The sequence below is a fragment of the Coregonus lavaretus genome, assembly GCF_964263955.1.
Source record: "Coregonus lavaretus genome assembly, chromosome: 21".
NCBI lineage: Eukaryota > Metazoa > Chordata > Actinopteri > Salmoniformes > Salmonidae > Coregonus > Coregonus lavaretus.
Genome location: NC_140008.1, coordinates 40,197,290 through 40,211,617, shown reverse-complemented (window position 1 = coordinate 40,211,617; position 14,328 = coordinate 40,197,290). Strand labels below are relative to the sequence as shown.

The window sequence follows — 14,328 nt, the reverse complement described above, 5'->3', positions numbered from 1 at the left end:
ATATAATTATTGTAAAATTGACTGTGTCCATAAAATATAGATAGTAAGTATAAGCTGGAAGTAGAGGCCTAAGCATTGTTGTTCACTAGTTTACCCCAAGTAGGGAAAGGGTGGCGGGGTTGGAAAGTAATAAAGGGGAATATATATATATATATATAAAAAACATGGGGGATTGGAAGTGATGCAGACAATTACATTGATGGAACTTATAATCTATCTGCAATATTAAGCTAATCTACCCCCCCCAAAAAAAAAAAAAAAGATTCATAACCCAATTACCACACTTCCACCCAGTTGTTGTTGTTTTTCCCAAATGCTAATTGACGTTAGTGTAAAATAACCAGAGGGGACCTAGGGTTATTTGGTTCAGAGTTCTCTCTGTGTGTGCTGTGATAGTGAAGATTGTATCATCTGTTGGTTATAAGCCAGACCAGTAGGAGTCATGTTGGATGACTGTCAGATGCCTCCAAAGATGACCCCAAACTCTATTAACACAATAAACATCAGAGTGAGTTAGACATTGGTCTGATCGCTAGACGTTGATAGTGTGTCTCTAGTCAAACTCCACAGAGCCCAGTGGTGAACTAAGCCTTAATGGTTAACCCTAGTCTCAGTTAGTTGTCCTTTGGAGCCAGCAGGGCGTAGCTATGATGAGTGGGATGAGGACAGTGGCGAGGGATGGGGAGAGGGGCGAGGGATGAGGAAAGGGGTGAAGAGAAGGTGAGAAGGACGTTTGGAAGCCTTTATAGATCTGTGACGCAGTGTGGATCAGTGTCCCTGTGGACATCTGATGACCATATCATCGCATACCCAGCTGACCTCTACCAACATGCTTCAGCGAGGGGTCATCTGTGTAGGTGTGTGTGTGTGTGTGTGTGTGTGTGTGTGTGTGTGTGTGTGTGTGTGTGTGTGTGTGCTGTTTCTGGGATTTGGAAATGTGGGCAGAGTGTCCGCATTAAGTCATAAGTCATAATCTCATTGATAAATACAATAAACAGAGGATGTGTCCCAAATGGCACCCTATTCCCTATACGGTGCACTACTTTTGACCAGAGCCTGATAGTCCCTGGTCAAAAGTAGTGCAATATATATGGAATAGGGTGCCATTTGGGACACAACCAGAGAGAAGCCAGGCAGGCGCCTTCCCTCTCCTCATATCCAGTCAATCGTCTTTCTTAGAAAGAGTTGCTCATCACCTCACGGTCCTCAGGACTAACTCTGTTTTATTATGGCTGTTATACATGAAACAGGTAAGATCACCCTTGGCACAGCTGTGTATCAACCTACGTCACTGTTTGTGTGGGTATTTGATGTGGGTATGAAGCACATCAGATTAATTGTAAACATAGTATTCCCTTATTTGCAGATTATATGGTGCTGCAGAGAAAGTGTTGTTGCAGTACTAATGAGAAAAACAGAGTTCCTCAGAGTAGAGGTATGATCTCTCTGGTGGGAATAGAGAGAGGAAGATGCCAGAAGATATCAACAGAGTGATAAAGAATAGAATGCAAGTGTGTGTGTGTGTGTGTGTGTGTGCGTGCGTGCATGCGTGCGTGAGTGAGTGTGAGAGAGAGAGAGAGCGATGGGCCCTGGAGGACCAATGTCCTGTTCCTGTCTCTCTCCTCAAGGAGCATAGGGGGTTTCTGACAGGGGGACCACAACATCCGTCCTGTGTGTTCCTGGCCTAGGTTGTCATTGATGTAAAGGCTGGTTGTCAGGGATGTGAAAGCTGGTCATTAGTGATGTGAAGTTTCAGTAGTTTTAATGGGTAATAGTGAAACTGAGCCAGCCCCCTGCCCCCTCGTCTCCCATCCTCTACAGGAAACTGAGTGAGGAGTGTCTCAATCACAGCTGTCACACACACACACACACACACAAACCATAGCCCCCCACTCCATGCATCTGACACACACTTGTCCTGAAAGGACTTGACAGTACCACGTAGACACAAACACAAGTGTGCACGGGCTCACATGCAGTGCCTTCAGAAAGTACAGTGCCTTCAGAAAGTATTCAGACCCCTTGACTTTTCCCACATTTTGTTGTTGGATTAAATTGATATTTTTTCTCACTCCCAATCCACATACAATACCCTATAATGACAAAGTGAAAACAGGTTTGTAGAAATGTTTGCAAATATATTTTTAATGCAATATAGAAATATCTCATTTACATATGTTTTCACACCCCTGAGTCAATACATGTTAGAAACACCTTTGGCAGCTGTGAGTCTTTCTGGGTAAGTCTCTAAGAGCTTTGCACACCTAGATTTTACAATATTTGCATAACGTTATTTTATTTTATTCTTCAAGCTCTGTCAAGTTGGTTGCCAAGTCTTGCCATAGATTTTCAAGCCAATTTACTGTAAGTCAAAACTGTAACCAGGCCACTCAGGAATATTCAATGTAGTGTTGGTAAGCAACCCGTGAACTTATTTGGCCTTGTGTCCTGCTGACAGGTTATGCCTGTGCTTAGCTCTATTCCGTTTAATTTTATCCTAAAAAATTCCTAGTCCTGGCCAATGAACGGCATACGCATAACATGATGAAGAGTGGTACTCAGTGATGTGTTGTGTTGGATTTTCCCCAAATATAATGCTTGTATTCAGGACATAAAGTTAATTTCTTTGCTACATTTTTTGCAGTTTTACTTTAGTGCCTTATTGCAAACAGGATGCATGTTTTGGAATAATTGTATTCTGTACAAGCTTTCTTATTTTCACTCTGTTATTTAGGTTAGTATTGTGGAGTAAATACAATGTTGATCCATCCTCAGTTTTCTCATATCATATCCATTAAACTCTGTAACTGTTTTAAATTCACTATTGGCCTCAATTCCTTCCTCTCCGGCAACTGAGTTAGGAAGGATGCCTGTATCTTTGTAGTGACTGGGTGTATTGATACACCATCCAAAGTGTAATAAATAACTTCACCATGCTCAAAGGGATATTCAATGTCTGCAATTGTTTTTTTTACCCATCTATCAATAGTTGCCCTTCTTTGTGAGGCATTGGGAAACCTCCCTGGTCTTCATGGTTGAGACTGTGTTTGAAATTCACTGCTAGACTGAGGGACCTTACAGATAATTGTATGTGTGGGGTACAGAGATGAGGTAGTCATTCAAAAATCATGTTAAACTCTATTATTGCACACAGAGTGAGTCCGTGCAACTTATTATGCTATTTGTTAAGCACATTTTTACTCCTGAACTTATTTAGGCTTGCCATATAATAATAATAATAATATGCCATTTAGCAGACGCTTTTATCCAAAGCGACTTACAGTCATGCGTGCCATAACAAAGGGGTTCAATACCTATTGACTCAAGACATTTCAGCTTTTCATTTTTAATTCATTTGTAAACATTTCCCAAAACATAATTCCATTTTGACATTATGGGGTATTAATTTGGGCAGCGCCAGCTGCAAATACCAAATCAATTATTGTTAAATTGCGACTGTCAGTGCAAAGCAGAGAGACCCAGCCAGGCATATTTTTATTTATTTCTGTATAGATAGGAGTAGGCTAATTAGGCTAGATAATTTTGGCAATTTAATTCAATTTACTTTAGGGAAAGCTTAGCTTCCCCTAGCCTTATGGACACGCCGCTTATACCTTTTAACGAAGCACATGATGATGTTTTCATCTGATTGTCAAACAATCACTTAACAAAGGCGCTCCTGTAGGCTACCTGCGCACATTCGTTCACTCCCAAAATAATGTCAGCATCCAAACCCCAACAGTGCACTGTGCACCCGCAATTTGATGAATGGAAAGAGACATCAGTTACAAAACACCTACGTGTATTGTAATGACATTCTGCAATTGTCATTAGGGCCTACACTTGTAGCCTGAATTGATGCATCCACTGTTGTCCACGCGCGCCTCGGTCTCGGCCACTCATCTCCACCTAGTCCTTGAGCGTCTCGGCCACTCATCCCCCCGCCTTGACAAAATGTAAGTGTTCTCCTCAAACCATAATGCAGTTTGGAGCATATTACACCCAGTTTCCAGTCAATTCGCACATTTTTCATGCAGCTGACATGCAGTAATGTTAAATAATGGTGTAATAGTCTATAGTTTTTGGGGGCATGTTATATTAATTGGGATAGGCTCACGTTTTACTGGGACTGCGTACCCTCACTATTTATTTTACCCGGACGTCATACTGGACCGTTCCGCCTTACTTTCACCCCTGGCTGTAACAAAATGTGGAAAAAGTCAAAGGGTGTGAATACTTTCTGACGCACACACACACACACACAGAGAGAGAGATTATGGGAGAACAGGATATGTGGCTGGAAGTTCCATTTCAAGAATGATGAGAGATGAAAGATGAGCGAGATAGAGTCACCCATCTGTCATAGTTTCCTTACTGACATCGAGATCTATCCTCTCTGTCTGCTTGGATGTTCAACTCCTTGTTAGATGGAGGTTTTATGTTTGTGTGCCTAAGCATATACAGTATGTACAGTATTTGAGTCTTAATCATCTGTCCGTGAGTGTGTGTCTCTGTGTGTATGCATATGCATTCATATACATCTGCATATGTGTGTGTGTGTATGTGTGTGCGTGTGCGTGTGTGTTTCCTGGCTGTGGGCCCCTGAAGGCCAGATGTGTCTGGGATTGTGATCAGAGTGTTCCTTGTGACTGTGAGTGTGTGTGTGGAGGAGAGGTGGTGAAAACCCCCCTCTTACGTGTATGTGGTTAGTTAGACTTACTGGGCCTTTTCACAGCTGCTTCCCCAGCCCAGACCCACTGATGTCAGACCAGACCAGCCTATAGGTTGTGCCAGCCCAGCCCTAGTCCAGACTAGACCAGCCATGCAGGACTAGGATTTTATAACTCTCTAAAACATCACACTAACCTCAATGGAGGGAAAATACCACCAAACTCTCACGGAACTGTCCATTTTACCTTATGGAATATGGAATGCCAAATCCAAATGTCACCCATCTAACTGCAAAACAACTCAAATGTTGTTTTATCAGTATACTGTAGTAACAAACATAACTGTACTTGAGTAACCAATGTCACAGTTTGTAGTTACACAAGTGAAACAACAAATCGAATCTTGTCAGTTATAAAAGGGACTTCGTATACACATCAGGCTTCATTGTTTTTGTGACATACTGTCTGTTTGAACGTATCCTAACTGGAGTTATTGTTATGTGTTAAGCTTCTGTGTACACTATCATAGCTCACTTTTGGACCCAGTTGTAGGCTGTCTGGCAAGCTCATTTACAGTAAGCATGTTTACAAATGATCAAATCTCAGTCCGTTTGTGCCATTTATCCCATCATCGCTTCCCCACAACAGATTAACTGGCAAAGTCATATCCATGGCAACATTATGTATGCTAACGTCTTGCATGGACAAGACACTGTAGCCTGTAAACACACTGCAAGCCAGACAGACCCATGAGAACTAATAGATTAACATAGTGCATCACGTGTATTGAGAGCAGTGCTGTGTGGGAGAATATTGATGTACAGTAGCAGAGTCCCCCATACTCCTCCAACCTTCCAGTACTCTGCTCCAGGGTTTACCCCAGCCCAGACCCAGCCTCCTGCCTTACAGAGGAAAGGATTGATTGAGTTTGCAAACAGCCCGCGGCCTCAGTCTCTCTCCTCTCCTCTCTCTGTAGTAGGCCGGGAGAATGCTATAATGCCCTTGTATCTCTCATGTTTTGGTGAGCAAACATTCGCTCCCCTTTGATGGCTGGGAGATCAGAGCGGGCGTAACATTCTACGCGGCCACGCTAAGGTCGGCACTACCGCGGGTCTGCTGCAGTGTGCTGTGTTGTGCCGCGGCAGCTAGGAGACCCAGAACACACAGTCGAACACAGAGCAGTGAGCACAAGGCTAGCCTGTGTGTGTCTGGGAGAGGGCAACACATCACCCCCTCTTCCCTTCCACCACCACCCCAGCTAACCCCAACACCCCCTCCTCTCCTCCTCTCTGGCCCAATGTCTCCCAGCACTGACTCTGTCTAGCCTGGAGACTTCTCCCTGAATTAATCCGTGGCTAGGCTTTACGAAATTATGGAGATCTATATAAAGTGTTTGCCGTTTCTGTTGTATTTGAATCTGTTATGCAGAGATATATCACATTTCCTTTGGTGTGCAAAGTGCAAGATAGTTTATGATGGGAGCGTGTATGAGTCTGGAGGTGTCTGTTTTCCTGAGAGTGGTCCGGTTTCCTGCTCTCAAAGTTGGTTTCTGTAAATTAGTTGGGGGTGGGGGAGGCTGTGCAGTGCATCTGAGAGAGAGTAGTGAAAAAAAATACTAAAATAAAAATAAAAACTCAGTCAGTCAGTCAGTGAGCGAGCCAGTAACATTGTTTGAGAGCGAGAGTGCAGCAACTGTGGCGTCCCGCTCTGCTCTCTATAGAGCTCACCACTAGCTGTTAGCACTAGCCTTTAGCCGTTAGCTGTTAGCCTCAGTGTTAGCCTTGCTTACGATGAAAGAGCATTGTGGCCGTGTGCCCCCTCTGCCTCTGCCACCCCCGGGCCCGACCGCCGTGCAGCAGCCCCCCTGCCAGCCTCTCTCACCTTGCCCTTCCCCTCCGTACCCTGCTGACTACTTCCCTGTGTCTGTGTGCCTGTTGACAGATGAGTCGTACCAGAAGCTAGCCATGGAGACCATGGAGGAGCTGGACTGGTGTCTGGACCAGCTGGAGACCATCCAGACCTACCGTTCTGTCAGCGACATGGCCTCCAACAAGGTAAGACTCAAACTCGCTGTATAAACGATACACAGCCACTGTACCTCTGCCCTTCAAGTCTACAGCTACTGCTAAGCTGGTTTTGAAGAGCAGGGTCCCAAATATCATGCATGGTGCTTCTGCCTGTGAATCTGTACGTTTGCAAGGGCACCCCTGCACCTCACAAGAGCATTTTGACTTATATCTTCCTGTTGAAACCCCCTGTAGACCTACAGTATATCAACTACATACCTTGAGTATACTGCACCACTGACTTTCAAGCTTGCTTTCAACCGCTGCTGCATTGGCTTGAAGGAGCTGGCAACTAGATATCATATATCATACGTTCAGGACCCCAAATCAAACTGTGGATTTATATTGTTTTTTCCTGTTGAAACCAACGGGATATTAAGTTGCTGGGTGGTTTTGAAAGTGTATTGCTATTTCTTGACAGCAGTGCCAGCCAGGGGACAGGTCAGCAGTGTACTTCTACAATATGTACAAGTACCCTGTATCACGTTTCAGGAGAAGACTCAGATGCAGACAGTGTTGAAGTAACAAAAGTTTATTACAAAAACAGGGGGCAGGCAAACGACAGGTCAAGGGCAAGCAGAGGTCAGTAATCCAGATCAGAGTCCAAAATGTACAGAACGGCAGGCAGTCTCAGCGTCAGGGCAGGCAGAGGTCAATAATCCAGGGTGGTGGGACAAGGTACAGAACGGCAGGCAGGCTCAGGGTCAGGGAAGGCAGAATGGTAAAAACCAGGAAAACTAGAAAACAGGAACTTGAGAAAGACAGGAGCAAGAGGAAAACCGCTGGTAGGCTTGACGAAACAAAACGAACTGGCAACAGCCAAACAGAGAACACAGGTATAAATACACAGGGGATAATCCCTTGAAGATGGGCGACACCTGGAGGGGGGTGGAGACAATCACAAAGGCAGGTGAAACAGATCAGGGTGTGACACCCTGCATGGCCCCTCTCATGCTTGTGTTCTGACAGTATGTGCTTGTGAATAGTGTGCAGTAGGTGCTAGGGGCTTGCAGGTCTCTTCATGTCTGTAGTGCACTTGGGTCTGCAGTTCACTCTATGTGTTGTTATGTTATATATTTTGCTAAAGGACCAGTTGTGTATACACCCATACAAAAAAAACACGTCAAATTTGCAGTTTCACATGTTGAGCTTAAATTTCAGGTGAAACCATATTTTCACATTTTAAATTTAGTGTTCACATGTTAACACCAACTTTTCACGTGAGAAGAAAGCATGTTTTCACCTCACGTGAATTGAAGTTATCTGTTTCACATTTGAAAATCAATCACGTGAAAATCAATCACATGAAAATCAAATTTGCAGTTTCACATGTAAGAAAATCTCACTTTCACGTATGGAATTGCATTTTCACTTGTAAAAAACAAACGTGTAAAAATAACATTTGCAGTTTCATATGTAAGAAACATTAACATGAAAATTGAACTTTCACATGTGGAATTGCAAGTTGACATGTGGTGGTGAAATAGTGTTATTCTTCTCACATGTGAAACTGTGGTGTTAACATGTAGTAGTAGTATTGGTTCCACATATGGAATTGCAAATTCTGTAATGCCATTCTATAAAAAGGTAACTTAGGATACCTGAGTATAATTATAAAAAATAATTATTAATTATTTCTGAGCCGTCCATTCTGACTGTTACTGCTGCAGGCGCATGCCTCTCTTCTTCATACGTCAGTGACCTTTGGAAGAAGCCCAGAGAAAATAACATGGTAGCTAGCACTCCGTGTCTCCTTATTTATCATTTTTAACATGTTAAAATTAGCGCTGTCAGTTAATGAGTTAACTCAAGTTAACTTTTGTAAGTTTAGTGCACATTTTAGTTTATCACATTGTCTGAAAGCATTCAAAATACACTGAAAACATCCAAAATACATAATATATACAGAGAAAAAAAAAACAATGCTACGTCAAAACAAGTTGACTTTGAGGTTAAAGAAAGAGTGTTTATCAATTTACCTGATTTTGCTAACCGTTACTTTGGACAAAATCAAAACGGCAATATTCTTGTAATGCTTTTTGTATAAAATATCTTAAATTACAGCTCAATTTGTGCAAATTATGAATTTGCGATTAATCGTGATTAATCACAGCAAATCCTGCGATTAAACTCGATTACATTTTGAATAGTTTGACAGCCCTAGTTGACATTAAAATGTGAAAATGCATATGTGAAACTGTAGCGGACATGAGTCGGTCATGGTTGCTTATGGTCACGTGTTGAGGTAGCCCCTCTGTGACTTCAAAATGAGTGTTGGTACTCTTGGTTGAATGGACAAGACATTGGATTCTCCAGTGGGAGACCCGTGTTCTAATCCTGCCAGTTACTAGTGCACATGTAAAAGTTGTTATTTCAAATATTGGGAAACCATGTGTCTTAGTCATGTGAAAATGTCACATCTTATAATTTGTCACTTGTTCTTTTCATATTTATTTGTTGTAAGGGCATACAGTAATGTGACAATTGTAACACCAAAGATCTGTACATATTTTTGTGATAGTTTTGTGTTGTGGAAGAAGATAAGTAGACATTGAAAGAATAAAGGCGAGAGGCTGTAAAAGTTGTTTCCAGAGTGTCCTTTGATTGTTGCATGCTCATCTGCAACTCAGCTGCATATTTGTTTGCAAGTTATTTAACCACTGTATCTCACAGAAATAAGGTGCAATTTTCCATACGAATATGTCCTGCTCAATTCAATGCAATTTCAAGTTTGCTCCTGTTAAATTTAGCAAGCATAGCAAGAGAGTGTTTTTGGATTACTGTGTCTTTGGGTAAATGGAGAGTGTGTGTGTGTGTGTGTACTTGTCTTCCTACCTTATCATCACCCGAATGTCCTGACAAGGTAGGAAAACCTTTTTGAAAAGTCAGGACTTTTTTCATGTCCTGAATTTGTTGAATTGCTATTTTAAGCGTAAGGGTTAGGTTTAGGGTTTTGGGGGTTAGGGTTAGGGTTAAGGTTAAGGTTAAGGGTTAGGGGTAGGGTTAGTGTTATGGTTAGGTTTAGGGTTAGGGTTAGAGTTAGGGGCTAGGGAAAATATGATTTTGTTATGGTCAAACATTTTTACTCTCCAAAAAGTCCAGAAATGTTACGAAAATAAAAGAGATGCCGAAGACCCTTTGGCTGTGTGACTGTCTTCCTGTCTCCTTCCTGATACCCGCTCAGACCAGACTACAATAGAGCTCCCAGAATGCCTTGGGGCAGGGTTAATGGCCCTGTTTATTTGGCCCATTGCTGATGTCATCAGGACACACGCAGGACAGAAGGGACTTTTACTAAAGACAATGGAGGAGCTTGCACGCGCACACACACACACACATACACACACACACACTTCATAGGGACTGACTGACTGACAGACAATACAGACTTAGAAAGTTATTGTCGCTGGGCAAATGAGGTTTAGTCACTCAACAGACACTGAACAACGGACAGATTATCGATTCAAACTCCTTCACCTTGGTTGAAAAAAGGCCCAAAACAAGAAACACACAGAGCCAGACTGAGAAGCCATCCCAGCATTAACAGTCACATGGATAGAGTAAATGATGGGGAGCAGACTGACTGAGGGAGGAGTTACTGATGGATGCTGATTCAAACTGTTCTGATTCAGTCTTCAGAATCTCCCTGAATCTCTCGTCTACTGTATCTTCCTGTGCTGATTCAGTTCCCTGTCTTTAGATTCATCTCCCCATACTGGTTCTGCTTCGGCCATTATTTGGGCCATTGTGATGAGAGATAAGATAACAGCAGACACTCTTAGACCAGACCCTTAGTCCAACACACGGTAGGGAGAGGTTATCTTAAAATACATAATGTGTGTGTACCATTAGATACCCCACTGACCTCATTGAACAGTCTTTGTGCATGGTCGAGACACTTGATCAAACCCATCTCCTTTGCCTTGTTTTTAATGTAACTTTCACAGAGTAGCATTGAGCAAGATGCCTGCTGCATTCACTGTTATGAAGAGAATACAAATGTGTCTTAGAATACAGTTTTCAGATGACGTTGGTGACAAAATTCTTGAAGATCTGACAGCATTTGAAACCTAAGTAAAGGGCGGTTGAAAGTCTACAGACATTTAGACTAATTCCAGTAAAACGCCCAAGGTAAAGAGCATCGAACTTTGTCAGTGTCTGTTTGTCTGGCCCTATGACTGTATTGGATTGCCTGGAAGTGATGTGCTCTTGCTCAGACTTGCAGCTTCCGTGTAGGAGTCAAGAACAATTTAAAGTTTGACTGTTCCTTTTCCGAGTCTGGGTTTCAAACTCTCACCTGTATTAGTTTTAGCAGGTCAAATCAAGAGAAATAGGTAATCTTTTTTTTTAACTGCTTTTCAAGGAAACACACTGTTTGGACTAACAATAGGAATATCAGAATGATCATGATTTTGTTATCAGTGTTACTGACAGTGTAAACAATGTTACCCTGATGCTGGTTGCTGCAACACTGGGTTAGAGAACAGGCAGTAGACTGTCAGGGGGAGAGAGGCGGAACTACCCGAGAGAGTGTGTGTGTGTGTGTGTGTGTGTGTGTGTCGGGCAGAAGTCACACACGCACTCACACACAGACACACACACTCAGCTACCTCGCTATAGAGTAGGCTAGTCAGAGAACCCAACTCAAAGTGAGTCAGTAGAGCTATCGCGTTTCCTAACCCTCCCCACGTCAGAGTCTGAGGCTTGGCCCTTACTCACAGTTTCAGTACATACAGACGCTGCTTCCACGAGCCCCGGCACTCTGCAGGACTTAACCCAACAAGATGGGAGCCTGCTGCCTGGAAAAGAAAGAGAGAAAGTTAGGGAAACTTAACGGCTGGAGAAAGGTAAAGTTCAAATTATTTTGGAATGGTTGAAGCTTTTTCCTATTTTGAAGCTTTTAATGCACTTTTCTGATCAATTTTTTGGAGGGAAAGCTATTAGCGCATTCATACTGAAGAATTAAGTTCTTTCTCACATCATATGCAGTTGCTTTGGGGTTTTGCCAGTGCTGTATGGTAGGCCTATACTGAGTTGAGTTTTATTTTATGCTGCTTCTAACCAAGTCTTGGGGAAAAGTTATTTGTCTGCCTGCAAGTCTTTATAATTATATTTTGTGTACACTTGGGATATTTTGTAAGATAAATGAATGTAATGCTGGTCCTTTGTCTTGACTGGACTGACTACAGTAGAGTGCACCACGGCTCAAAGCTGGAACAGTCTGGGATGCTTTGTCTGAATAGGGCTACCAGTGCCCTGCAGATAGACTCAAGTCTTTGTGGGTCTCTCAGTTGAGTTTCTGTGCTATGGCTTTCAGGGTTCACTGATTAATTTTAATCAGTAAATTGATTAGTAAAATATTAGTAAAATATTAAAGTAGACTTTTTGAGTCCTTGAGAGTTGTGAGACAGCTGGTTGCCTGAGATGCTTAAAGTTTACTTCAGATTTTCCATGTTCATGGAATATATTTAAATCTGAATTCCTTAATTAATAGAATAACAAAGCCATCACCCCACCTGTGTTTTGGTTTAAAAAAAAGCTGAGGGATGGTCCTGGAGAAATGTAACCACTTCAAATAATCCAAAGCAAGAGTTATGTATGCAAGCACTGACCATCCATGATATCAAAATTGTGGTTTTAACTATGTTTTGAGGCTATACATTTTTTGTCTACATTTACTTTGTTTACAAACATTGGAGTAAAACAAACTTATATTTTGGTGTCTGATTGGGTAGAACAGTTGAACTAAAAAGGTCAAAAAATTGATGTAGCAACTAAGGATTGTAGCTTTAAGGACATTGTTGTTGCTCTGTTGTTATTCTCTGAAATGTCTTCCACTATTCCCTCCACCTTGGTCGGAACAACTGGGATGTGTGGAAAGAGAATAACAAGCATGAGCTGAACGGATGGAGAGAGATCGATACATAGTTTATCTCCGGAGAATCTGAATGTCTCCAAACTAAGTTGTTGAGTTAATGAAGAAAGTGGCCTGCTTGATAAGTGGTGTTTCCATGCCCTGCCAATACCACCTGCCAATGCCCTGTAAGGTGGTTTCTTGGCAGAGTTTTGAAAGAGATGACATCTGTGGTTGAAAATGTTGAGGTGGTATTGAATACCTAATAACGCCTACACCTATAGGCCATGATAAGTGGGTTAGTACAGCGTATCTAACTGATCTCTGTAGGTTGAGATACAGCTGCTAAACACAACTGAAAACCACTCTGAGCTCTCTGACAGCCTGCACTGATGGGAAATTAAACACTCTGTGTCAGTGTTGAGTAATATGACTTATCTTTTCCTTATTTGTTAAGCCTCTCTTTTTCTCTTTAATCATCTCTTTTCCACGTTCTCTGGTATCATGCAGTTCCTCAATTACTCAGATGATCTTATTTGTGGGCTAATGATGGCATACCTATGTATACACATGCTTACACGCAGACGCTCACGCACACACATAAACAGACACACATTGCCATCGCAGCCAGAGCCAGGCGGTTGTGAGTCTGTCAGAGGAAGTTAAAGGTAGTGTGGATCCAGGCTCTGTGGGGTTGCTCTCTAAACTTACTGCCCTCATCCCTGAGGAAACATATGTCACTGTCTATCTTAGCCCATCATAACCACTGTGTAATCACTGTGCGCCATATGTTTGCCAAGGCTGGGGAATCAAGCGCAACTAGATAAGATTACCTGGCGCCGAAGTTTTGTGTTATTCCGTAACATTTGATAAAACCGTGGAATTGTACTCTACAAATTCTACATCTTGAGCAAGAGTCATATTTTCACTTCTATGGAAGTAGTGTTAAATTCAACAATGTCAACTTAGCTGAGAAGTCCGTCAGTGTTCAGCAGTGACTGTTAGTCTGTTCAGCTGACAATATGAGGACACAGTGTCCACTAGTGGCGGAAAGAGGACATTAAATCTAATTTTGAGTTTGTGGCCATCAGTGGTGTTATAAACTCAAGTAATTTCAAAAGATGCCACAAGACATGCACTGTCCTGTACACCTCTGTCTGTCTGTCTGTCTGTCTGTCTGTCTGTCTGTCTGTCTGTCTGTCTGTCTGTCTGTCTGTCTGTCTGTCTGTCTGTCTGTCTGTCTGTCTGTCTGTCTGTCTGTCTGTCTGTCTCTGTCTGTCTGTCTGTCTGTCTGTCTGTCTGTCTGTCTGTCTGTCTGTCTGTCTGTCTGTCTGTCTGTCTGTCTGTCTGTCTGTCTGCCTGCTTGATTGTATGCCTGCCTGCCTGCCTGCCTGTATGCCTGACTGCTCTCCACTGTGTCCTGTCCTATAGGATCATATCTGAATGAAGGGACTTTTTTCACAATGAAATGCCATCACCATTCAGTTCTATACTGGTTCTGCTGCAAAGGCTTCTGGGAAACACAGTGGCTCTCTGCTGGATCTCCCCCACCCCTTGCAGCTAAAGGGGAGAGAGGCAGGGTGAGAGAGAATGAAAATTAGAGTGGGAATAGAAAGAGAAAGGTTACAGTCATAGAGCGAGAGGAAGAACAGTGTGAACAATCAGAGAGAGAGAGAGAGCTCTCTGAGCCCATTCTCTCACGGTGAGCTCCTGTGTCAGAGGCCACAGCATATCTGAA

General features: G+C 42.6%; 1 protein-coding gene across 2 annotated transcripts in view; it reads left to right on the top strand.

Annotated features, from left to right (window-relative positions):
- The window catches only part of LOC311149252 (3',5'-cyclic-AMP phosphodiesterase 4B-like), an 86,749-nt gene that overhangs the window by 62,104 nt on the left and 10,317 nt on the right, over nt 1-14,328 (top strand). Inside the window, exon 6 of one of the 2 annotated variants that reach the window (XM_084186355.1) lies at nt 6,612-6,724. In XM_084186355.1, the coding sequence (XP_084042481.1) occupies nt 6,612-6,724 (113 nt within the window). Of the gene's footprint in view, nt 1-6,611; nt 6,725-11,351; nt 11,584-14,328 lie in introns of those variants that run through there. The other variant, XM_084186356.1, reaches the window with a different exon arrangement.